Genomic DNA, 27,854 nt, shown 5'->3' with positions numbered 1-27,854 from the left:
TATGATGTGTCTAAAGATTCTGTTCCATTTTTATTTACAGCTCATGAAACACTCTTGGGAATAAGGCATCAACCTTTAACATACTATACGACAGACTGCTACATAAACTAACCAGAACCTTCAGATATATTACTGCTTACATCTTCTTTCAAGAAACAACACGAGCTAACACATTTGATAATTATATTTGTATTGCCCAGAGACTGACAAAATTGACCACCGCTGTGAGACTTTTGAACCAAGTAAGGTACCGTCCATAAAGTACGTACACTATCGAGGCGGATGGTGAGCCCACAGCTGAGAGTACAGGGTGCGTACATGGGGAGGGGGTTCTAAGGCTTGCGTGCGTACGCACCCAAAACATCTTTTTTCTCATCTTCAAAATGTATTAAAAAGTGTATCATTTCCTAAATAAAATGAAGTGATATGCATGCACATATTCTCAATATCATTTCCATCATTCGCTGGCTTCGTACACCCCCCCCCCCTTCGTCTTTTTAAATGGTCTACAGCTGATAGTTTCAAGGTTTGAGTCTTTTTATGAACATACACCTATTTTAAAGCATTTTTATTTGAAGCATTTTCATCGAAAATATTAAGAAATAAAAATGTTTGGTGTTCATTGGAAAAAAATACAATTTTTCTCCACATTTCTTGACCGTCAAGCGGTCTCGCTTCAAACGCTCATCATCAAACTTTCTATTTCAAATTTTACTCAAATGTTGGCCCCAGTGAGTTATTTATGTATATTTCATTCATAAATGACTTCACCTAACATAAGAACATGATATATTAGGCAGAAATCTGATAAAAAAAACCTTGGCATGGAGAAATAAGCAAGCAGGTGTAGGTCAGAAATCGAGTCGGTCCAGCCAGACCCCTGGGACCCCCTACCTTAGACCGTGAGGACCCTAAGAATGCCATCATTGATCTTCAAACTGAAAGAATATGCCTAGGCAAAGTCACAAGGAGACAGTCCTGGGCCCGGTTGTTAGAAAGCATGTTAGCTTATAACATCATGTTGACATGTTGTTTCATGTACATCACTGGACATGTAACAACATGTCAGCATGATGTTATGAGCTACATGCTTTCTAACAATCGAACCAAGGAGCAGGCAAAGTACATGTATAAATAAGGGCAATGTCACGCCAGAAGAATTATCAAAGTAATATTTCACCCTCGCAGGTATTTTTGACTTTTACCATGGTCCGACTTTGTCTAAGAGGTCGGATTTTCAGAAAACCTGTGTAAAATGATAGGGCTTCCCAAACTAGATCAAAGGCCTTCGTTGAATGGTAAATGAGATGTGTTGCGATGAGACTGACCCAAGGTGTGAATACTAATTAGCTCCTCTCCTTGGGACCTTCCATGCCACATAATATTTTCTTAGAAGGCAGCATTCTAAGTTATGTTTTTTCCCGGTCGTTGGCCGCGCGGTTGTTATTGGTGTCTACTTTGACGAACACATTAGGAATATCCTGGCTCGGAAAAGGCAACGCAGGGTTGGCCATGTGTAGAAGAAAAAATTCACACATGGATGCATCTGGGTTGGCCCACTCCATGTTCAAGCAGGGTAGACTTTTACAAAAATGGGCGTTACTTGAAAAGCATAAGAATAAAACCTTCGATAAATTCAAGAAATGTTGATGGCAGATGTACTGAACTGTATGATTTACAGTATTTACATGCATAATACATACCAATGCCTACATGTATGTTGAATACCATGAACAGTTGTTTTTGTATTAAACTTCTAGGATTGTACACAATACTCAAATCTACTTGCAAAATATGACTCTGAAAGTATGTTGCAGAGTTGAACAAGTGCAGCAGAAGAAGTACACTTAACATATCCTTACATCGCAATTACGATTCAAAATGCCTAGTTGGGTACTTGTCAGAAATCAACTAAATTACATTCCATAAAACGATTTTATGAATCATTCTAACAACATTGTAGTTGCTTGCTAGGAGTTGGCTAGAATGCTGTCGCGATTTTAGAACTGAGAAACCACAGGTTCAGTTTCACTCCACAATAGGGAAAATGTTTAATACAGGGTGTCTCATAAAAAATCCTAGCAAAATGGGTTAATATTTTTAAACCATGCTTTCTTCAACTTCTCTCATTGCAGCACAGTAAAGTAGAAGCTATGAGCTTTGTGTTGACACCATTGCGACGTTCAACCTGTAATGCATGACTAAGCACCATGGTCTTGAAAAAGACATGCAGAAATCACCTTGTTCCAAGTAGGGAAATTCAAGCTTGACATTAAGCCACATTACGTGGCTGAGAATCAAAGCATGATTAATGATCAACAACACAACACTCGTTGGATGCATTTGACTACGTCGACACATATCCTGAACAGCCCATGTCACCATCCTGGATTGTCCCTCAACTCATTGACCTCCCGAATTATGCGAGATCTCACTTCTGCTAGTCTCATAATCTTGTTCTTTAGGTACCCCCAAAGAAAAAAATCACAGGGAGTCAAATCTGGTGACCTTGGTGGCCACTCCACTCGGCGGTTCAGCGCGATTACTCGTTCTCCGAACAAAGCAGTGGCCGTCAAGGTTTCATGAACTGCGCGAAGGCGAAGTGCTGGAGCACCATCCTGTGCCACCATAACCGCTTGAAAGTAACCCTCCCAGTTTTAACATAACACTCTTAAATTTATGAACCGTTGACAATGAACCATGTGTTAAGACAACTGCATGGAACCATAATGAAGCCCTTTTAATTCAGCTACAAACTGAACCGAGGTGCAAAACAATGTTGGAACGACCAATATTCAATGAAAGATTTTTACATGAGGTACACATATGATTTATCGGGTTACAAAGACATACAATATGAATTATATTGATAAGAACGATATATAAAGAATTTAGGCAGATGTGTTGATTAGCTACTAATTGCCAAACAAAACAATAATAAAACCAGAATTAAGCTGCATGCACTCACATCTCTTTGCAATTTGTTATAAAAAAATCCATAACTAGGTTGTAATTAATGGTAACATATACATGTACTGTAAATTGTTTCTTATGAGGTGGCTCTATTGCTGTACACATCATAAATGTTTGTAAGGTTTAAGTCAAATTGCGTGTTAAACAATATGGGAACGGTATACCTTACACAACTTTGCGCTTATCTGTGTACCAAAACAAGCTCATCGATGGGAAACGAACCGTTTTCTAATCTAAACAAACTTGAAACTGGGCTTCAAAATCACAGAACTATCAAATATCTCATTAAATGACAGTTACATTAAATCAGAAAAACTCTGATAGACATGATATGGGATTTCTAAACATGTGAACATCTTACCACAAAAAACGAGACGTTTTGCATTTTTTCATGCTTTTTTCTTTTTTACCGCGAACGCGAATTTAAACCTGCTATAAAACTAGTTGTAGGCGGTCAAAATTAATAATATTATTCCACTAGATGACAACAAAGAACCCGTGCCATCACTTCTCCTCAGAACTGTCGAAAAGCATAATGCGAAACATATCGCTTTTCATATAAATGTTATCTTTGACATTATTTCTAAATAGTTTAATAGAGATCAGTGACTTTAAAGCAGGCGTTTGCTTTAAAACGGGCTGTGTTTGTAACGGCCAAGTTCAGCTGATCGAAGAATTGTTCAAAGTCCAGTTGTGCGGAATTGGCTTGGGTGTACCACGTGAGAGTTCTGTCCCAACGCGCGTCTTTCGGAATGGTCGGTGGCTTTGATGTTGAAACCATATGTTTCCTAGTTGCCTGACTCTTTATTTGAAAGACTCTGGTTCTATCGAGAACCTCGGACGGAACTCAATGTACAAAATACCTTAATGTACAAACATACGTAAAAAAATGGTTGTCACTAAAATGAGAATATCCCATTGAATTTGTTCTCGAAACAAGATTCGATAAAAATTAAAAGTAAAAAAATTCGATCATTAATTTGCGTTCCAGAGCCACAAACGATGAGGACAAAACGTCTCGCAAAAAGATACCATATTATTTAACTCTGATCGAGCGCCTAAAGATAATGCAGAAACGATAAAGATAATGAATGGTCATTTGGGAGATCACCTGGATAGATCAAATATTTGACTGGATTTTTGCAATCATACTTGGCACAGGAGTTGATCAACACATAAAAAACCAACATGAACCTTTCATCATGATTAGTTGAGAAATAAGCAGTAAGGAGATCGAGAGAACTCAGGGACATTAGCGCAAATCTAGCTCTGGGGTCTGGATGGAGACATTGGTACAGCTATGAAACAAAATTCATCTCAAAATGAGTTGTGATAAAGTGAGGATTCCTTCTCATGTGATAAAGAAGTATGGGGGAACTGTGATCAGGTTCCACCCCGATATCTGACGTACGTAGGTACATGAGATTAACCTTTACTGGCACGCCCTGGCCATTACAAAGTCAGTTTTTCTCGGAAAACTGTAAATCGGTAAGGGTTAAACCTTAAAAGTGGAAATTAAGGTATTCCATGCGATTAGATTTATCACACCAATAATGTACTTTTCACAATTTTTCACAATTTTTTGCTAGTTTTTCATTTTTTCAACTATTCGTGAAAATCTAGTCTTATTTCTCCAATTAAACTGAAGATAGTTCAATAGCTGCAGTTTAAGACAATGCATGTCAATTGCAGTCGATATGGGGAGAACAGTCTTGGTCATTGATGTCAATTTTGCGATCTTAGAGGGAGTGGTAAGGTAGTGCAGGTTTAATGGAGAATTCAAATATCAGCCTGGGCAGGGCTATTAATTTTCAAGATGGCCGCCTGGCGGCCATATTGGTTTACGGATTCGACTGAAAATTTGTGATATTGTCGAGAGTACATAGATACATAATCACCTTAAATTTGGTTGCAATCCGATCATTAGTTTCAGAGTATAAGGACTTTGTTTAATTTCAAGATGGCCCTCTGGTGGCCGTGTTGGTTATCGGACTTGACTGGAAATCAAAGGTTTTGTGGTGAAAACATATATATATAGTCACATGAAATTTGGTTGCAATCTGATCATCAGTTTAGAGTAATAGGACTTTGTTTAATTTTCAAGCTGGCGGCCTGGCGGTCGTCATCGGATTAAGACTGAAAATTAGGGATATTGTTGAGAGTACATAGATACATAATCAAATGAAATTTGGTTGCAATCAGATCATCAGTATCGGAGTAATAAGACTTTGTTTAATTTTCAAGATGGCCACCTGGCGGCAATATTGGTTGATGGTGCCACGCTAGCATACGCCAACATACATGCCGCGCTAACATACGCCGACGACAACGTATAGCAAGTTGACTGAATTTCAGGGATAATCGTAGAGAGTAAAATAGACACATTGTCAATCATTAATTTAGGCATAATAAGATTTTCTTGAAAGATGGCCACCACCTGACGGCCATATTGTTTATGAAATTCAGGGTAATTGTATTGTAGAATGTACATGTACATGTCACATGGAAATTCATTGACATCTGTTCAACAGTTTAGGAGTAATATAGGACTTCGCTGAATTTTCAAGATGGCGATTTGTCATCGGATTAGAATGAAAATTGGGGATTTGTACATAGATACATAATCACATGAAATTTGGTTGCAATCCGATCATTAGTTTCAGAGTAATAGATAGTAATAGATATTCTGTATAATAAAGTACATGCATGCGGAAGTTCATGGCTTGAAGTGCCGCACTGACTGTCACCCTTATCGACACTTTTCTAATCTTTGTGGTTCTCCTCCGAATTCCCTTGTCCATTGCCATCTCCCCCTTGGCGCTGGCTGGCCTTCCTTCGTCTCCACCACGTGCAGCCGCCTGCCTTGAATGCCTTGTCTATGCCGATGATTGGCGCCTCGAATGCCAAGTACACAGGGAAAGAGAGGATGTACGTCACCACGATGTGGCCTATCATTAGGTAGTACTGAAAATATTGCAAGGAACAATAGATAATCATAACGTCATTGCAGTAAAAAGAATTCAGCCCTAGTCCAATGCACGGTCTATCGTCAACCCGGAGAATCAAAATCCTGAACTCCGGGCATTGAGTGCCAAGAACAGGTTCCGAGTCGTCTGGTATTCCTGAATTCCGAGTCCTTCAATGGTTTCCTCGCAATAATGGCTCTCCCACGGCATACCTAAATATACAAGTAGAAGTATTTAATCGACGCGTACATTCGGATCAAGAGATACTGGGCCTGCTATGGGCTAATTTCAAGCATCACACCTCTGCTTGGGCGGCGTGACGAAGCAAAATAACGTAAAGTGAGCATGAACGTCAAAAGCTTTTCACTTATCGCAGCCCATACTACGGAACCTTTAATGTGAAACTTCAACTATCGTGTTCCCCAAGATACCTAGATCCGAATGCACAAGTTGAATTAGAACTTTATCGCGTCTTTGAAGGAAGGGAGTGCTGTTTCCCTAGACGCTCAATCGCTCAAGGGACTCGGAATTCAGGTATACCAGATGACTCTGAACCAGTACTTGGCACTTAATGCCCGGAGTTCAGGATTTTGATTCTCCGGGGTGATCGTCTTTGAAGAAAACCCTCTCGCACTTAGGCTTAGATTCCCATTGTTCTACTGTCTTATCAAAGGGTCACGAAAACAAATCTTGACAGAGATTGGGATCAATAGCTGCAGTGGTTACCATATTTTGACATGAACTTTGACCTCTGTGACCTTAAAAAACTTTGACCTCTTGCGACGGGCGTATAAAAACCATAGAAGGTACGTAAGCAGTTATTATATATATTTTCGCGATGATGAAAAAATGAAACAATTGCCCGGGTTAAACGCTTTAACAGTACTTACGATTGAGAATTCTGTAGCATGAAAAAGTGTCCTGCGTCCGTACTGGTAGACGAACATGATGACAGGGTGGATGAGATAGGCACAGAAGGTCAGTCTGCTGAGTGGAATCAGCGCTCGCCAGGAAAGCAAGGCTGTCATCCAACCTGGAATGATAGGGTGGGTGAAATAGGTACAGAGGGTCAGTCTGCTGAATTGAATCAGCGCTCGCCAGGAAAGAAAAGCTGTGATCCAACCTGGTATGATGGGGTGAATGAGATAGGCACAGAAGGTCAGCCTGCTGAGTGGAATCAGCACTCGCCTGGAAGGAAAGGCTTTCATCCAACCTGGAATGATAGGGTGGATGAGATAGACACAGAAGTTCAGCCTGCTGAGTGGAATCAGCGCTCACCAGGATAGAAAGGCTTTGATCCAACCTGGAATGATAGGGTGGATGAAATAGGAACAGAAGGTCAGCCTGCTGTAGCGAAATCAGCGCTCGCCAGGAAGGAAAGGCTGTCATCCAACCTGAAATGGTAGGATGGATGAGATAGGCACAGAAGGTCAGCCTGCTGCAGGGGATTCAGCGCTCGCCAGGAAAGAAAGGCTGTGATCCAACCTGAAATGATAGGGTGGATGAGATAGGCACGGAAGGTCAGCCTGCTGAGTGTAATCAGCGCTCGCCGTGATAGAAAGGCTTTCATCCAACCTGGAATGATAGGGTGGATGAGATAGACACAGGAGGTCAGTCTGCTGAGTGGAAATAGCGCTCGCCAGGATAAAAAGGTTGTGATCCAACCTGTAATGATAAGGTGAATGAGATAGGAACAGAAGGTCAGCCTGCTGCAGGGGAATCAGCGCTCGCCAGGAAGGAAAGGCATCCAACCTAAATTGATAGGATGGATGAGATAGGCACAGAAGGTCAGCCTGCTGCAGGGGAATCAGGAGAGATGCACGATATCAAATGAGGCCTGATTCACGACCTTCGCACTATGCTTCAGGTGGTGTGCAATTTTGGAAAGAATCGTCAAAATTTCACAAATGGCATTTAAGAGTTTGTAAAGAAGAATCACATACGGCTAAGACTGTTTGACCCCGGGGCTTGAAACTTTGTGTGAAGGTCATGCATTAACTGATGATGATATGTATCAAATCTTTAGTGGAGACCTTAGTAATTAGGAATATATTGTTGGGTCACCTTTATATGGCATAATGACAAAACCAAGTCTTACTTCCAACGACTACAAATCAGCCTTCTTCCAAGGCTTTTCGATTGTTAGCGTATTCTGATGTTTCTAAAAGCGAAAGAAATTACAAAATTACAGCAAAACTATACAAGGTGACCCAAAAAAAGGAAACCAATATCATTTTTGATAAAATTCATAAAAGCTACAGCATGACAATTTACTGCAAAGCGCTCAACTAGCACTTCTGCTGTCATTACAGTTTTACTCATGATTGGTGCTACCCTCGGGGGAATTCTTTACCACAGTGGATAAAAAATAGATCATTTTTGGGGGTGTCAAGGCCCGCATCTATGATTTTTTATCCGACTGTACCCCTCAAAATATTCGGAGCGCCTTGCTTCTATCGTGTTACAAAGGCAAACCAATACCTTTACCCACAGTGTTTACTTCCAAGTTGTATGACACGATTGTAATGTTTACTCACCTCCATTGCCAGTACTGCATGCATAGATGATCCAGGCAACTCCGACATTCCACCACCATCTCTTCAGACCACGCCAGACACCCACCACAACTGGGTTTGTTTTAAAGACTTCATCCAGGGGGAAAATAATCGGAAACCAGAGAAATATCATGCAGATGGTCGCGATTATATTCTTACACTGTGAAACGAAGAAGAACGAACATTATTTTCATGAAATGACCAGTAGGAGGCTTTCCCCGACTTCTTAACGGTTGCTCTAACCTTTTCCTGATTTTATCCGGCAAAAGTCCAACTTTTTCCTGAAGGTAGGATTTCTAGAAGACTTTTGAAAAATACTAAGGGCTTCCCAAAATAAGGCATTAGAGATCAAATGCCTATGCTAAATGGGGTTAATGCAGTTTGAGCCAAAGCTCAGAGTGACCCTAAGGGTGAATACATGTACTAATTAGCTAGTTCCAAGTTTTAAGCTGAAGACATTCGGGAAGGGCATTCGTGACAGTGGCGCCCGGAATGTGGAATACTCTACCGATAAACATAAGAACTGACAATACCATCGACAGTTTTAGGACGTTGCTCAAGACACGGTACTTTAACATGAGACAATTTTGCGAGTGACATATTTCTGACTTTTGTGAGCGCCTTTGAACATTGTTTCAGTGAAAAGGCGCTATATTAAGTGTTATTTATAATTATTTATTTAATTTAGTTTTCATTGATAAACCCGATTTATTTCGATCTGAGGTGGACCAAAACTGCATTGTTGCACTGATTGCTATTCAATTGCGCTCTGTGTCACCATCCCATTGTATTCATTGAGCACCTACCCGGCTAAATTTTATCTTCCGTCCTTTCGCGTCCCTTAACATATAACCTAGGCCAAGACCAATCGCATAATCTGCGAACCGAAACACACTCCAGAAGTAGGTGATGTCATCCTCATGTGGCAAACCATACACGTAACTTCTCACAAGAGTAGCCGCAACTGTACTCGTGAACTGCATTATTACACAGAAGATGACCGCACCAAGCCCGGCCTTCCAGCTCCTGTTATAGTAAAAAGACACGATACAACACACAGGCAAAAGTGTCCATGCATGACAGGGGATTAATCATCAACGTTCCATCAATGGGCCATCCATAGATATATGATGGAGTATCCCGTATATAGATCCATGGATGGAACTCATGGTCGTATCTTCCATGGGCCCATCATTGATCCATGGATGGAACCTGTCATAAATTTTTGGATGGTACATCAAATAATTTATATTAGAATTAGGGAACTATTCTTATTTATCAGACTTCTGAAGTCGGTTACACAAAGGGGTTTGGACTTTGCTGCATACGTTCATTTTTATTGGACCCACCGTCATTGGGCCTATGTTGGAACTCCTATCAGTGGAACGTATCGCAGCTCCATTTTAACGGAAGAATACGCTCACCTGTTAAAGAGTATTAGCACAACTGGCGCGAGACAGTAGAAATGCCATTCACAAGCTAGGTACCACGTCCAGCCCATACACTGCAAAATTGAAATATTGGCCAATTCTTATTCATTGTATTGCAAGCATGATATATAGGCGTCATTGAAGACTTAGGGAGTTTTTGCAATTCCCCGAAACGCCTACGTGAACCCCTATCTCATTGTTTGGTCTTCTGATAACGGAGTCGAACAATGGGATAGGCGTTCCCATGGACGTTTCGGGGGATTTGCGAAAACTCTCTATTAAAAGGCTGATTCCACTATAAGAGTTGCTAGCCACTTTAGTCGCCCCAGCTGCAAAAAGCTTACTAAATTTAACCAATAACCACCCGCACGTGCAGTTGGCGAATCGATTATGTCCACTCCTCCAGATGCGCTAGCTTGCAGGTACTCTCTTAAAACAAACGAGTGAATTTCTCACTCTTTCAAAAGAGCTAATAGCTTTTCGCTCAAAAAGAGTGAAATTTATCTGATTATTCTAGGCCCTCGCTGTTTGGGTGACCAATCCACTCTTTCAAAAGAGCGGAGAATAAGAGCGGGGACAACGAGCGGATTTTCGCGCGTCAGTCGGCAAACGAGCGAAAAAATGGCGCGCATTTCAACAATCCCGTAAACAAATTGACATGAAAGAGCGAACTGAACCCATGACATTCGCCATCACTGAAGCGGCCACTGTCACTGATCGGACCAAATTTCTACCGGTTTCGATTTTTAAAGGATTTATAAAGGGTAATTACTGAATTATTATCCACATATTATCAATGTAGAACAAAGTTAGCTGCAAAACTCATCTTAATTTTGATTCCGTGTACAGTTTTGGACCCGATTTCTGTGGCGGGCTCAGAAGATTTCAGACGACAGCCATCTGCTGTACATCTTACACGTAGGCCATGTAGGCCTAAAACAGCCATTCCCCTGGGCATTTCCATGTCCTCTTCTAATTTTGAATAAGAACCAACTATGGCTTTGCATAATCCAGCCGCCGTCGTCTGCTAGGCCCTCATGGATGGAGCCATTGGAGGCTTGGCCCCTGGTGATGGCCCTCGCGACAGGGCGTAATGATGTTAGGAGGAGGGCAGCCGCAGGCTACAATGTACATTGCACTGTGCTCCTGGCTTCTTACCAATTCTTTTCATAAAAGAGTCCTTTATTCATTTGCTGACGGGATATAACACTTATTTTACTGCAATAGGCAATAAAAACTGGTGTCAAGAATTATAATTGTCGCATAACCGACGTAGGTGTACGCCGGGGACGTAGCTCAATCAGGAAGACAGTGGGTGTCTGCACTTTGAGTCTGGGTGGAGTGGGTTCGATCCTCGGAAGAGGCGGACCCATATTTTTCAAATCTTTCATTTTCTATTAATGTTATTGGGGATTTTTTTTGAGGAAGGGCCCGAGCGAATTATCGAGCGAATAATTTCACTCGTTTGAAGTGCATGACCGCTCTTTTAACGAGCGAATGGAAACTTTTATCACTCGGGACCATTCCTAAAAGAGCGAATGCTTTCACTCTTTCAACGAGCGAATTTCGCTCGGTTTTAGCTCTTTAAAAGAGCGAATAGTTTCACTCTTTCATAAGAGCGAATTTCGCTCTGTGAAGAGCGATCACTAATACAGCTCTTTCAAAGAGCGAGAATTCGCTCTTAAAGAGAGAGAATTCACTCGTTTGTTTTTAGAGAGTAATTTGTAAATCTCAAGTGTTGTTTTGCCCCGCCGGTGACCGAAGCGGGTAACCCAAAAGTGGAATCAAGTCCCTTAAGAGTGATAAATACCGGCTTATTGTAAAAGTTTTTTCGCCGAAAAGTAATTACTTCAAGTAATACTCTAGTTTCAGTGATCTAAGACTGGTAATCAATTACTGTGATATCAAAATAAAAGACAAAGTCCATTAAAAAATATGGGACCTAATTGAGCTACATATCATGTAATAAGCATTTACACTTTGGGTCACTCTGAGTGGTTTTTAAAAAAAAATCCGACCTTTTAGGGAAAGTCTGATAATGTCGGACTTTTGTCGGATAAATCAGGAAAAAGTTGGAGAAACCGTGAGGATGTCGAAAAAGCCTCGGGTAAGGTGTGACTGGCGCTTTAGTTAATACAGCTTACCGAATCATGATAAAAATAGTTGCTTAGGTAGAAAAAGTTCTTCCAAATCAATGATATATGGTTCATACACTGGTCTGGTTGATCCTTGGTCCCAAACAGAAGGGAAATTGGTCCATCTACCCAGTATGGGAAGAGATAGATGTACGGGACCATCACCAGGAACATCGTTGGGGTCAATCTGAAGAAGAAGTGCATTGTAAAATCGAGTGTGGATATTCCGCCAGTCATTTTATTTCGCCAGTCACCAGTCACCAGTCACCAGTCACCAGTCACCAGTCATTTTTTTTAAACTTGTAAATTCGGAACAAAAGTGCCAAAACGTATGATTGAAGATAAAATCAAATACTTTTTACAAATAGAGATTGTGACGTATTTGGCAGCATGACATGTATGATTCCAGCATATATTGATAATGCGAGGAAAAACCGAAAGGAATTTCGGAGTTGATGAGTTTGCTATGATTTATACGGTGGCCTGTAACGTACACATGTATATTTGTATTGTACATTTTATATTTAATGAAATTCATTGATTCTTTTGATAAATTATTATGGTGTAATCAAACTTTCTATTTCTTCAACTGTGTATTTTGGGCTGCCATGAATGGTATTTCGGGCCTTCCCATTATGTGGGGTTAATCCCAGGCTTTTAAGGGGTACACCGTTCGTAATTCTTGTGGTCCAGTTAAATAGAAATCCACTAATACACAATGCCGTAGTGCAGTTATTGTAAATACTAATTTGTTTAAACTTGGTATTCATAGCATTTGTATATCAGTCTACACAAATTTATATTTTGTACATATTTCCGCAATTGGACATTTTTAAATTCAATTACAAATTCGAACATTTTTACAAACGGCGTAGGCTAACTTGAAAATCACCCTGTCTCCATCATGTGGATTTGTTTCTGATAGTGTTACTGTTATCCTCTGGCATGACGGGGGGGGGTCCACTCTGTTTATTCTGAGAACGTAAAAAGGGCAGGCAAATGCCCCCCCCCCCCCGCACCCTAACTACACACCTTAGCTTTTATACAGGCCAGGAATTGGGAAGAGGCAAAGAGATGCAGTGTTAAGGGATACTATAAAACCTTTACTCAACAGTGCAAATTACGAAAATACTTGTTTTTTTCTTAAATGAATACATTTAACAAAGCTGTACCACCATCCCATATTCTATGTGTATTTCCAATTCTAATCTGATTGATATAATTGCCAGCTATTGGCCTACGTTAAATACCAAGTTTAATCCCTATGCTTATGAAAAACTTCAAAATTCTTCGAATATGCCATATGCCTAATAGGCCATCGTATTGACTGGCGAAATAAAATGACTGCCTCACTCTGCACAATCACTGGGCGTCCCTGGGGTCGGTCTCAGTCCAAATGTATATACATCGGGTGCCCCAAAAAGTGAACCGCTTTTTGAAAAGTATTTTCTCAGCGATAGATTATGTTAATGGTATAACCATAGCTGACAGTCACAGAGGTGCACAGAGATAGCCATAGTGGACAGTCTGTCGCATATTTTTGCATTTTAAGTCACTTTATAGAATATTTTGAGTATTGTCAAATTCAAAACAGCATCTCAAAAAATGCAATGTCAGAGTTGCACAATGTGACCTTCATCATGATCATGCCATGCAGCTGCCAGTTGATGGCATCTGTCAATCATTGACAGTCTAAAAAATACCCTGTCCGGGTGTCAAGTCCATTGCAGGGCAATTTTCAATGAATTCGTATAATCTATCGCAGTCATTGTCAAATTCAAAACAGCATCTCAAAAAATGCAATGTCAGAGATGCACAATGTGACCTTCATCATGATCATGCCATGCAGCTGCTAGTTCATGGCATCTGTCAATCATTGACAGTCTAAAAAATACCCTGTCCGGGTGTCAAGTCCATTGAAGGGCAATTTTCAATGAATTCGTATAATCTATCGCAGTCATGAAAGTGTCCACATGTAACCATAGTGGTATTTTTGGTCACGTTATGAAAATACTTAGAGCCAAGTGCTTGTTATCACATCATCTTATTCTGGTGAATATGCTACACAACACAGCCCGTGCAATAATCTCCACAACTCAGGCAATTATGGTAGAAATAAGCGCAAATTGTGCAATTAATTTGGCATAGAGCTTGGAAAACACCGATTTATCTACTTATTCAGGATAGCATCATCAATAAAATCTATCATAAACAGGTGCGTTTAAGCTATCATCTAGAAATACCAACAAGCAAATCCACGTCGAGTGCCATAGAACAGGATATTTTTCCGGTTGAATCTGCCTGCTTTCAATTTATTTGGTGTCGTCTGCTAGCCGCTTCGGTGACACCAGCGGACAGTGATTTGCTTCCGAATCCCCACACTGGATGCAGTTATCCACCGTGAGGCCAGCGAAACCATATACATGTAAAACATGTTTGAGTAGCTGGGGACATCTAGTGGCATTACATCAATGTCAAAGCGTTCGTGTACTCAGTCGAATTTGAAGATGTCACACAATGGCCGTTATCGAGTCATGCAGCGGCCAATGAGATGTCTGTACCCCCGGGGGTCAGACACTCGACACCTATTCACCCCTTGGAAAAAAAGTGACGGTCAGAACTCGACACTTTCTCACTAATTGCCAAGCATTATTTCATCAGGGTCTCACTTTTCACCAAATCAATTGAGACCAGAGTTCACTATTTTTTCACCATGCCCGAAGGGGAGAACAGACATTAAGTCTATTCACATTTCATTGTTAGAGCAACATATTTTGTAAAAAACCGTCGTAAACACTACAAAAATCAGTCCAGGTAACCTGGACCCTACGGCGCGCTAGCGGAGGGTCGAGGGGGATGCGTCGATTCACTATAAGGAAGGAAGCCCAATGTACAGCTGATGTACACTGCACTGAGCAATACTGAACGCTCTGGTATTCTGTAGGCACGAGGATTTTTATGGGAATCCCCTTCTCATTTTCAAAAAGGAGTTTGTTTTCACAATAAATATTTGGAGTAAGTACTAGAGTTTTTTGGTCGATTTCATCATTACAGATTAAGTAAGCTAATATTCTTTTGTCGAAATCGGTTTTGAAATTACTGTTTTATTTGAAAAACTCGATAAACCACGTGACCAGACACCGGAAGCCAACGCCCCCAAATCTATAGTTCGTGACGAGAGAAATGTCGTGACATACCAGTCTCAGTAATGTGAATGAATGAGACTGGTTCCGAACGAAAAAATTACCAGCAACCTTTTGCTGCCGGCAGCCATCTTTCCGGTTCTGTGCGTAACATGTGCGTCAGCCGACGATCCGCATTTTCTTTTAATTTTTATTTCTTGTGGTTTATCGCTCGACAGAAACTCGACATTTGCAAAATCCGGCTACCCCAGACATTCGTCGAATTTTCGACACCTTTCCCAATCCCATTCGCCAGAAACTCGACGTTTGAAAATAATCAGGCACCACAGCACTCGACACAAACTCGACGTCGAGTGCGTGTCGACCGCTGACCCCGGGGGGGGGGGGGTACAGACATCTGATTGACCGCTGCATCAGAAAGGCGAGAGTTCACCTGAACCTCACTCATACATGTAGCAGGTCTGCAGCGCATGTTGTACTGGGGTGTGTAAATTCGTATCTAACTGGGTTTAAGGAATTGATACCGAACTGGAGGTGTCGGTTGTCTCACCAAAACAGTGAGGTTGGAGCTAAAATGTACGCCTCGGTTTTGGCCAACGTGTTAGCTCCACCCAAGCGGTTTTGGTGAGACAATCAATGCCGACAGCGAGGTGTCAATTTCTATTCTACAACACCTCAAATTAGATAACGTTTAATGTAGTTTTAAATGCTTTTTGACTGCTTCCATATTTTGCACCAACCCAAGCGGTTATGGTTGCCCAACCATCACCGCTGAAAATAAAACGTGGCACCGTAGGCGCATAGTGCATTTACACTGTAAACTGCGGTTCATTATAAATCTAGATGTTTTAGAATAACACACAATGTATTTTTGTGTTCTAACCATGGCTCTTACCGTGTTTGTTTTAGATTTAGGAATTACCATGTCTTTATTTTATATTGGGGATCATATCTTTGACAGCTAGATCCAAAAAGCGCAAAAGTCACCCATACCTCATACGATCCATAACACAAGGCATGGTGTCATTGTCACTCACCTCCACCAGCGATGAAAGAAATAGTAGCACCAATTCACTCTTCTCGGTCCGCCAAGTTCCCTCATTAAAGGCAGAAAGTGGTATGATAACAGAGTACCACTGCAGAGAGAAGACAACTTAAGGTTACCTCGTAAGCAGGACATCCTTTCTATTCGGGACAGTGATTTCGGTCTCTAATTTGACATCTGTGTTACAACCAGGGTGGCATTTGTCAGTCTGGAGGTTTCCTTAAGGTTGACTGTACTTCTCATTTTTCTGGAAATTTTTCAGTGACGTCAGGGGTTCCCAGCAGAGGACCCCACTAAAAATTTGTGAAAAATTTAGAACGCAAAATGTGATGAAAATCATTATCATTTTCAATGCAAAGCATTCATATCTATCCTGCAATGCAATAGGATGATTGTTTTTGTGAAAATGAAAAAAAAATGTTGTGCCTCAAAGGCTTCAGCAGTAAATGGCTGACGGGTGCTTTCGCAAAGCCCCCGAAACGCTAACGCGAACGCCTATCCCATTGTTCGAGCTCCTGATCACGATGTTGAACAATAGGACAGGCGTTCGCGTCGTCGTTTCGGGGGATTTGCGAAAACTCACTATACCGGATGTGCCTTTCATTTAGAGTCTTCCAATTAAAGTTCAAAGTTTAGGGTTTATAGTCTGATATCAACTACAATATAGGTTATCATCCGACTTAACACTTTAACCCCGATCTGTCCTGAAACCTTTCAGTAGACCTTGTGTTGTTTGTATAATGTTTTAATCCCATGCTGTAAGCCTGTACTTTTAATGTCATTGCCTCAGACCTGCTGAAGACCCTCTAGGTAAACTGGTAGTTGACCATGGACATTTTTTGATAATCAACAAATTGAACAGACGTTGATATTTCCACTCTATTCAGCCAACTGGCAGATAAATCTCAAAACAAATTAGCAAAATTTTCCATCAAATAATTTCTTTATTTCTGTAGACTTGCCACACCAAATATCTTTTCAATACCTCTCCAAATATGCACTTGACAGTTAAAAAACATACTCGCGTCTAATTGATACGTCTGAATCCTCAAACCTATGAATATTCAATGGTGGTCTTGTCTCAATGAATCATTTCCGCGTACTGTGATATATGAGAGACCCCTATTGGCGACTTTGTGTAACTTTATCTTGCCTGCCTAGCTGCTGCCTATATTGTCCCTTTAAGTTTTTGGCGAAAGCTATCGTTCCGTCTACTCAAAACTGCACGTGTTGTCAGGCGTTATTGGGTTAAAACATTGATATACTCCTCAAGCCATACTAGACACAATTTTCCATGATTTTAGTTGGGCCGATTTTTTTACAGATAGCGACGGAACTGAACAATAAAAAAATCGGACGGAATTAACTTTTTGAAACTCGCCCACCTGAACTGCAAAGTTCATTTACCTTAATAGGAAGAATGTGGCAACCGCGAATTTCCCAGAAATGAGTCCCAAATACTTTCCTGTCAGCATCATTCCGTAAAATTCCTTGAAATTATCTGAAAAAGTCAATGTGAAGACGATTTTAAAGGCGCGTATATTCCATTGTCGTAGTTGGTTGGTGGACAAGACTACGATATTTTGCCTCCCCAAAAAAACACTGCGCGTACTACTGTTGAACCTGAACAAATAGCGTAGAGGCAATAATAGATGCAGATAGCTTTTTAAAGGAGCATTGGCATTACTAAGGGCAATATTACCCAGCTGTCGGCTGCCCAGTCACCTCCTATTCTACATAAGTAGTTTCCATCAACAAATTGCACAAAAAAAGGAAAAATAAAAAATCTGACTTCATGAATTATCGCGCTTTTCCGATGTTAAGATTTTGATCCGAGAACTAGGTGTTTTTTTTTATCTGGTTGACGTCATCAAGTCAAACTGATTGTTTTGTATTATTACTGTTTTAGGCAAACACACTGTTTCAGTTCATTTCTGACAACAGGCAATACGGTATCTATCGTCAAAATACCACCCCATGTACGCAAGTGGCTTGGCCTAAACCACCTCAAGGGCAATGATGAGAAGACAGAATTTCTTATCGTTGCTTCAAAACGTAAACTGTCGAAGCTCAAGCCACTGCCGGTCATTAACATTGGACCATCCGCTATCCAGGCTTCTGCCCTGGTCAGGAACCTGGGAGCAATTTTCGATGAAAATATGGAAATGTCTAAACAAGTGTCAAAGGTTGTCAAGGGTGCTTATTTTCAAATTCACAAAATCTCAAAGATCCGTAGACACCTTGACAATAAAACTTGTGCCCGTGTAATTAATGCCCTTGTAACATCAAGATTAGATTTTCAAAACAGTTTACTATTAGGACTACCGGAGTGTGAACTTTCAAGACTACAAAAAGTTCAGAATGCAGCTGCTAGGCTTCTAAGTAAGACCAAAAAGAGGGAACACATCACCCCTGTACTTAAGGAGCTGCACTGGTTGCCAGTGAGATCACGTATCCAGTATAAAGTGCTGCTGCTGACGCATCAGGTCTTACATAATGACCAAAGCCCGGAGTACCTCAAGGAGTTCCTCAGTCTTCGTGCCCCGGACCGCAGGCTTCGGTCTTCCGAGGACCATTGGCTCCTTTCCATACCACGGACAAGGGGCGTCTTCGGAGACCGTTGCCTGGGGAACTTGGCGCCAAGGCTGTGGAACTCACTTCCGGCCTGGATGCGTGATCCCATTGGCACCAACGCCTTCAAAAAACATCTCAAAACTCACCTTTTTATTGAACACTTCGACACCAGCACCTAAATGTTTTAATCTCTATGAATGTTTTAATCTCTATGTACAATTTTTCTCTTTTACTATGTGTGGTTTTTTAAATTGTACAGTGCTTTGCAAATGATTTTCATTCAAAAGCACTTTTAATATAATAAATTATTATTATTATTATTATTATTCTCGTTCTCGGATCGAAAATCTTAGCCTCTCCTACCCGAGTTAGGTCTCCACGCATGGACGTTTCCCACGTGGAACAATGAACTAGTGAGGCCTTTTCCTGGAGCTAGGATCTACCCCTTGAGGTCATGGTACTGATACCGATTTTTCCGACATTACGCTGATGCCGCTTGATTACCCCGCAACTGCGACGATAAATGGATATGACGTTGCATCTTGATAGAAGAGGTGACGTGAACTCGGATCGCGGCGTGCACTCACGTGGCGGGAAAGGTCTTTCGCGCCAGGACTTGTGCGCAATAGAAATAACGAATAACGCATTGTTCTACTATCTAAGAGCTGAAACAAATTCGGAAAAGCATCAAACGCGTTTAAAAAATAGTTGACTGATGAACCAACAGAAGAACAAAGATACTGCAATGATAATGGCAATTGTCCTTTAAGTCCATTATTGGACTCTGGGAATTCCCGGTCTGATATGATTCGTCATGGTCAGGAGGAACCTAACACCGTAGAAGATATGATAAAAATCACGGTGTTAAAGGTATTGGTTTACTTTCGTAACACAATAGAACCAAGGCCGTTCCATTACAGTGTTGGAGGGATATAAACGGATAAAAACAATAAATGTCGGCCTCACGCCCCTTAAAATAAGCTGATATTTTGTTGATTTCTTTTGTGTTGTCACTTCCTCTCCAGGTAAGCACGTATTTTTGTAAAGGCAAACCGAAACCTTAACCCACCGTGAAAAATGTAGATAATATGTATAAGGCACCCTTTCCACCGAAATAAATAACTTTCAATGGCGCTCATGATAGTCAATAGGCATATGATCTTGGTATTGTCTTTTCTTCGGACCTGTCATGGTCATCTCATGTCAATGGTATTGCAAGCAGTGCAAGTAGAATGTGGGGTATGATCAGGCGTGTATGCGGGCGTACTGCAGACGTTAATTTGAATATCATGTTGTATAAATCACTTGTGCGTAGTCGCCTTGAATATGGTACGGTGGTATTCGACACACATGTGCGACGTGATCTTGAAACTTTAGAGCGTGTCCAGCGGAGGGTGACTCGTCACATTTTAGGCCCTGATATGCCATATGTGGAGCGTCTGCGAGCGTTGTCTCTGCTGCCCCTGTCGTACCGTCGGGAAATCAAGGATCTAGTTTTTATGCACGATTCTTATTATAATGTCCTGGATTTTAATGCACGTTTTTATATAACCCCGGCTGTAAGGGGCGACGGTTTACGACTGGCGCAGCCGAGATTCCACTCGGAGACGTTCGGTGCCTCATACTGGGTGAGGACACAGAAGCTGTGGAACAGCCTCCCGGTCCAATTACATAATTTGAAAAAAATGCATTTTAAATCGTCCCTTAATGTTTATTATTTTGACAGGTTGGATCGTTTGGATGTCGACGACATGTGCACTTTCGTCACTTTCTGCCGTTGTGCAAACTGTCGGCCCACTTAGTGCGCATGTCGCCGGCACCCCGACGACACAACCCATATTATCTGGTGCCATATAATAGGTCTCGACCTACATGGTTACCAGTGTAATGCATGTACGTTTTATTTTGTTCATAATCCAATGTCTTGTCATGTTATATCAAATATTGTACATGTATTTTACACGAATAAATAAATAAATTAATTAATTAAAGCTAAATACTATTCCACTAAATAAACGTATATCCAGAATTTCACCCATTTAAGAAATACAACTTTTTAAAAGGAATATCTTTAGTGAACTCCTAAAACGGTCGATGTGATGATCGTCCCCAGGTTCAACGGCAAAGTGCCTCATATTTGAGTGCCAATTATATGGCAAGCCAAAGCGGAAAAAATGCAGGACTTCATTTGAACGTATAAGAACACAAATTTAACGTCAGGACCTTTAATTTTTTATCTAAATTCTCCTTTTTCCATACTTAAAAAAATCATATCATAAAAAAATTGAAGAGCCTACCATAGAATTAAAGTTTTTTCATCTTTATACCATGTATATTATTGGTACACGACTTAGATTTCGGGAGGAATTGAATGATACAGGAGGATTACAATATGAAGCATGGAATCATTTTTGCAACACGACAATAGTACCAAACGTCATCAGTTTTTGCTCCTGGTATGAAAATGTTTTTACTGAACGAAAAACTTTCTGATATGATAAAAATATTTGTATGATAAACATTTTTCTGTATATAAAAAATGTCTTTACTAAACGAAAAAAAAATTAATATGAAAAATCTTTTTACAGAACGAAATATTTTTGACATGATCGATGATAGTGTACAGATATGAAAATATGAAGCCATGATGAATAAAAAGCCCTTTTAAAAAAATTTTATGATACGATTTTGTTTTAAAGTATGGAAAAAAGGAGATTTAGATAAGAAAATGAAAGGTCCTGACGTTAAATGTGTGTTCTTATACGTACAAATGAAGTCCTGCATTTTTTCCGCTTTGGCTTGCCATACAATTAACGTCATACACCCGGCGTTTACCGAATGTCTTCAGACGAGAGACAAGAACACTCAGGAACTTGCACAGATTTACTGAAGGCGCACTCATCACCGATCAACGCCGCCAGTTAAGCAACCCCGAAGAGTTCATTGCATGATATAATCCATGCTAAACCTAGGAACTGGACACATACTTTTGGGTTTACTAAAATATATCCGCCTTTCACTCCGTACTCAGTACATTTGAGCAACAGTCGAACCAGATCTGGAGACGGAGACAAAAATATGGATGCATTTACGTGGGCTCACTTACCGTAGCCACCAGTGATTAAAACCCAAAAAAGTGCATGGCCTGATATTATCCATGTCATACTGAGGAAGCGGATGCCATGGAGGACAGGGAGGGTATCGTCCGGCTGGTCAGTGCTCAGTAACTTCTTTCCGTTAGTGTACGCGGAGAAAGCTATCAACAGCCTGCTGGGTAGACCTGGAGAGAAAGAAAAACATACAGTCGAACCTCCCTTAGCCGTCAACTCTCTATCAAGGACACCCTCTCTATCAAGAACAGCCTCTCTATATCAAGGACACTAGTTTTTGTCCCATTTTGGTTGTTTCCATTCAAGTTTGACCTCTGTATTCAGGACATCTCTCTATTAAGTACAGCACTTGTCAGTCCCTAGGGTATCCTTAATAGAGAGGTTCTACTGTAGATTACATGGGCCCACCCTCAGTCAGATATTTTGGACAAATCTGGTGTTACCACCCATTGGCGTTCTGCCCACAGAATGCATGATCAACTCATCACACTATATAAAGTGGTCAGAAGAAGTATATTTTGTCTTCTTCATTTATATCCTAATACCCCAAGCCCACATTTAATCAGAGCAGTCTATTCATCAACCGAGGCTTTATTGACACAAGTTTGGTACCATTGGATAGGTCCAAAGATCTAGATTGTGTAAGTGTAGGTCATGACCTTTTAAAGGTTATTTCAAGAAAAATGTAAAAGTGCTAATCGAAGATACGCAAAAGAATTGATTTGAACGAGCTGAAATGTGGTGTGTCGCGGTCTTTCTTTGATGCCCGCCTGCATGACAAATTTATCAAAATCGAAGAAGGTGCGGGAAAAAAAGGAGTGATTCGGCGTGGAATTCACTCTTACTTCGTGATCCATCCTGACTTTCTTGGGTCATTCTTTCTTCGTGTCCAGGACTTTCATCGATCTCATATTTGCCTTCGTCAGCGCGGGCAATCAGCGGTACGGGTTTGCTGCCCCCACACATCTGACCATCTACTTGATTGTCGGCAGCGCCATCAAGCTGAGATATGCCGCCATCTTTGATCGGATCTTTCAATTCTATGCTCGAGGTTCTCCTGGCCTTAAAACACAAACATCCACGACCTTCCTTTTGGCGAGTCAATCTGATGTCGTAGCATGTTGCGCTTAACATGAGGATGCCATAGAGGCAAAGAATGATTCTGAAAAGTCAATATGAAGAACTTCTTGATTGGCATTTTTGAAGTGTGATACAGTATACAAAGTTCTTAATAGATATACACTTCAAATAATAAAGTCTGCAAATAGAGATAAAGGATTGACATTCCTAGGGCATACCAAACTCTATTCACATACATGTACTTGTACATGGTTTCACACACTCACAAGGAGTGCCATTCCGACGCCAGAAGACGAAGAAGAAACACTTCGAACATTGGAGACTTTATTATTTGAAGTGTATATCCATAAAGAACTTTGTATACAATATGAGGAAGTATTGAACAAATTCTTAATGTGGCAGATCAGAAACAATTCATATCTCATTATCCGCAGAGAGTCCCTTATCAGAAACTTTCTCTCCTGCGTATCAGAGAGTCCTTGTGGCAAAACCTGTCTCCCCTGCGTCATGTGCGTGTAAAGTTCAAACTAAGATGAAGACCTACTCTAGCGTTTTCATGAGACATGTCAGAATTTGAGACAATTATTCAAAATAAAAAAGAGCTCAAAATGATCTTTGCAAACCAAATGACCAACATTCCAGGCGGAATTTATGCACGACAGGGCTTTTTGAGTATTTCGTCAGTTACGATCACGAGGCAAAGTACAAAGTGTGTATGTTTTCGAAGACGGTTTTCAGAGTTGCTTATTTCCCCTTGTCTAATTAATGCTCAAATTTGACATGTTTGAGTGCTGTAGGCTTAATTAGTCCTCACATTGAACCCAATCGATAGTGGATTTTAGTAGAGTACAGTAGACATCTTCACTACAGCGCCTATTCGATGTCATAATTAGGCGATTCTAAATTTGTTGGTAAAGAATTCTTGAGTCGCGAAAATATTCTGCCGCGGATATGTCTATTGCTCAGCATTCGTGTCACGTTGATGAATTCGTGCATGACTTGATTACACCACGGGCCTTCGTACTTCATCGTTCGAAAAGGTTGCGGAAACTGCCTATGCCTATTATAATACACTCTCTGGTGTACGTACATAACAATAACTGCAGGCGTGGAGATAGGAACGTTCTTTGCACACTTGACATCCGATAATATCATAGTGGTGTTGTCGGAGACGTTCTTCCCCTCCAATGAGGCTATCCCGACACCAGTCAAGACTTTGGCATCTTCTCTCGTGCAACTGCTTGGGACACATATGCCAATCTCTAATTTCTGGATGAAAAGAGGGTGGCTTCAGACAATAAATACTAAATACTAGAATATTAGGTAATTCATGAATTGGAATGCTCGGCAGGAAAGGCGGACCTTCGTGTGACCAGGGGAAGAATTTTAGGGTATTCGAAAAGGCTGGATCACTGGACACCAGTATTTACTGGATTGTGACTGATGGATCACCACCGCCTGGATTGATTGCCCGAATTCCAAATCCCTAACATTTCCCACCATGTGCTTCAGGTACACACACTGGCACTGCCAACATAGATTTCTCAGTCTCAGACCACCATTCACCAGAAAAATCGTCGAGCTACTAAGCTGACAGAAGGTTTTTATTGTTGCTGAAGAACTTGAATGATAATGTACTTGAGTCCGATTATTGTGATTTTTGCAACATGGTGCACTTGAGCGTCGGGATGAGCAACCAATTTTTATACACATAATTATGATATCCCATTTTCCGAATGATCCCCAATCCTGGTGATCCATGAGTCATCCAGGGAATCCAGCAGTCCAACGATCCAGCTTTTTCGAATACCCGGAATTTTATTCATCTTGCTTCTTTGCTTTAAAGGCTCTTGCAATTGAAAAGTGCCACCTTACTTCAGATATCAGTTTCCAAAACTGTTCTTCGTAATAGCCAATAATCGAATGAAGATATAGAAGTATCCTGTCGCGGATAACGTTTAAAATTAGGCCCACCTTCAGAGGCCAATCAGCATCACACGTGGGACATAATGGTGTAAGGCCATGGTAACAGCGGTCACTTACAGGTCTCCCCGGCGTGCTGGAGAAGGTCATAGTAGCGAGGCAATACTGGTGCTTCAATTTTTCGACCAGGGCGCCATCCGTTATGTTTCGGTCATTCATCTTTGCTGCTCTGCATTGGTCGTACGACCCAAGCCATACCTTCTTGCCCTCGTTTATACCTGATGGTGGCTTTCCGAAAGAGTCTAGAACTGAAAGGTTTATGTGGCGAATCAAAATATTTGCACGCCAAAAAAGTCTGAAATAATGACTAAAGGCATGTCGACGGGTATTCGAAAACCCTGGTCACCGGAGCTGAAGAGTTGGTAAGCTAGAATCCTTGCAAATTAAGCATTTTCTTTCCTATTTTTCCTATTTTCTGAAGCCAATTCAGGGAAAGGGACCAATGTACACAGTGCATTTTCATGTGTAAAAAAGCAATAGCAAATAAAGTCATCCGCCACCGAGGTTGATTGGGGCTATCCCAGGAATCGCTATATGGCATAAGGCAAAATCGATATCTATAGCGTGACGTCTCGGTGTAGATGCACGGCTCCAGGCAGGGCCTTACTTTAGCCGAATCGCTAGATGTCGTCCTGGGTACCCTAAAAGTTACCCAGGACGATCCTGGGTACCTTTTAGGACACTAAAAGTTACCCAGTTTGAAATTCGCGCACTTTTGAAACCTGTCGACGAGGTTCTTGGTAACGGTACTTTAGCGTTTTGCAGTGCACGAATTCATTGGAATTTTTGACACCTGTCAAAAAACACGTGGTCAAAATGCGAGTTTCTGCCGATGATTTAGATGGCTATTTACATTCTCGTTGAGGGGTCTACGGTGGCCCATAGAGGACATGCGTTTATTTTCAATATATTAGAATATTTTTCTTTTTACAATGCGATTTTTTTCTCTCGAATTACAACCGCCGTCGGATTTATTTCTCACCGCCGAAAAAATATAATTCCCACCGCCGGGTTAAAATAATAATTCCCACCACCGCGGTGGAAAATAATACCCACCGCGGTAAGAAATAATATCCACCGCGGTGGAAATAATACCCACCGCGGCGGTTAAAATAATATCCACCGCGGTGGAAAATAATATCCACCGCGGTGGAAAATGATATCCACCGCGGTGAGAAATGTTTACAACCACGATTGTGGCTGGACTGGTATCACGTCAAGGAGAGTAACAACATAAGAAAGATCGGAGTGGGAGCTAATTCGTTATTGACATCGCAAGGATGAAGATAATTGAAGAGGTAGGTCAGCTACTAGGCTAGGCTATGTCCTGTGCTGTGAAGATGCCGGCTCTTTGTATGATAGGACCTGCTTTGATTTAGTAGCTTGTGGCAGTAGACCTGAATAATACAATGTCAATGACCTGCCTCTTCAATTGTCTTCATCCTTGCGATGTCAATAACGAATTAGCTCCCGCTCCGATCTTTCTTATGTTGTTACTCTCCGTGACCTGATACTAGTCCAGCCACAATCGTGTTTGTAAACATTTCTCACCGCGGTGGATATTATTTTCACGGCGGTGGATATTATTTCCCACCGCGGTGGATATTAATTTCCACCGCGGTCGATATTAATTTCCACCGCGGTCGATATTAATTTCCACCGCGGTGGTGGGAATTATTATTTTTTACCCGGCGGTGGAAATTATTTTTTCGGCGGTGAGAAATAAATCCGACGGCGGTTGTAATTCGAGAGAGAAAAAACGCATTGTAATAAGAAAAATATTCCAATATATTGAAAATAAACGCATGTCCTCTATGGGCCACCGTAGGGGTCGGGTTTCGCATCTCAAGGATGACATGCTTGAGATGCAGTGTGCTGTAGGTGGCTTAGAAGAATTCCTCGCAAAGAATTTGCCAGGTGTTGAACTCGTAAAAAACAAGCGTACTATCTCCAAGTATGTTACTGTGCTACCCGACCCCTCAACGAGATTGTAAATAGCCATCTAAATCATCGGCAGAAACTCGCATTTTGACCACGTGTGTTTTGACAGGTGTCGAAATTCCAATGAATTCGTGCACTGCAAAACGCTAAAGTACCGTTTTCAAGAACCTCGTCGGCAGGTTTCAAAAGTGCGCGAATTTCAAACTGGGTAACTTTTAGTGTCCTAAAAGGTACCCAGGATCGTCCTGGGTAACTTTTAGGGTACCCAGGACGACGTCTACCGATTCGGCCTTACTTTAGTGCATCGCTCAAGATTGGGAGGATTTCTGCACGGAGAGCTAACTCTGGTCCAGTCGGAGTCAACAACGGAACAGTGTGACGATTCAGTCAGCTTTAGAATTTTTCCATATTATGCACAAATTGTTGATGTCAACTAGAAGGTGGCTGGGAATCCGACAGTTTGGTAATAGTGCCCTTTGTCCTTTAACTGACATCTTGGATCTGGGTGGACTTCACACCCAATCCTCACCCACTAAGCTTTTGCAAGTGACCGTAAAGCAGCGTAGTTACCCGCTTGGCCATCAGACTCCACAGTAGGAATGAAAACATACATTCTACTCACCGTTCAGCGCCCATATCTGCCTGCTTATGATACCTTCCAGAAGAATGGTGGTTTCCTCCAAACAGCGCTCAGTAACATTGAGGCGGGTCGCATTCAATAGATCATGAAAGACAGAGGCTGCAGCAATGTAGCCATCAAAAACGAGTGGCATTACCACAGCTGCGAAGGGATCTTGGCCAGAGCTTGGTGACACCACAAAAACAAAAAAGGTGAAAAACCTGTACCATGCGGGCATGACCATCTTTGCACAGCAGCACTAGACCTACGCGCACATCGTTAGTGTGAATCAGAACGATA

General features: G+C 41.3%; 1 protein-coding gene across 1 annotated transcript; it reads right to left on the bottom strand.

Moving 5' to 3' along the window:
- Window positions 1-324: 324 nt before the first annotated feature.
- Window positions 325-27,806, bottom strand: LOC135489632 (nose resistant to fluoxetine protein 6-like). The gene is made up of 13 exons (XM_064775067.1): window positions 27,558-27,806; window positions 25,055-25,242; window positions 24,102-24,280; window positions 22,777-23,093; window positions 21,928-22,101; window positions 17,655-17,748; window positions 16,240-16,338; window positions 12,069-12,246; window positions 9,919-9,998; window positions 9,301-9,520; window positions 8,477-8,654; window positions 6,830-6,972; window positions 325-5,937 (listed from the first exon to the last, which is right to left on the bottom strand). Exons 1-13 carry the CDS (start codon window positions 27,796-27,798, stop codon window positions 5,737-5,739), a joined length of 2,292 nt encoding a protein of 763 aa, XP_064631137.1. The 5' UTR covers window positions 27,799-27,806; the 3' UTR covers window positions 325-5,736.
- Window positions 27,807-27,854: the final 48 nt, after the last annotated feature.

The sequence above is a fragment of the Lineus longissimus genome, chromosome 6 (genome assembly GCF_910592395.1).
Source record: "Lineus longissimus chromosome 6, tnLinLong1.2, whole genome shotgun sequence".
NCBI classification, from domain to species: Eukaryota; Metazoa; Nemertea; class Pilidiophora; order Heteronemertea; family Lineidae; genus Lineus; species Lineus longissimus.
The sequence above is the reverse complement of the archived record's forward strand: the minus strand, read 5'-3'. Positions and strand labels throughout refer to the sequence as shown.

Excerpts from the sequence above, each read along its gene's own strand:
- LOC135489632 (XM_064775067.1), bottom strand. The coding sequence starts at position 27,798 with ATGGTCATGCCCGCATGGTACAGGTTTTTCACCTTTTTTGTTTTTGTG. Across the intron at positions 16,339-17,654 it reads GCCACATTCTTCCTATTAAG|TGGTACTCTGTTATCATACC; the intron begins GTAAATGAACTT and ends TTCTCTCTGCAG. Across the intron at positions 9,999-12,068 it reads ACTATTTTTATCATGATTCG|TGTATGGGCTGGACGTGGTA; the intron begins GTAAGCTGTATT and ends TCAATTTTGCAG.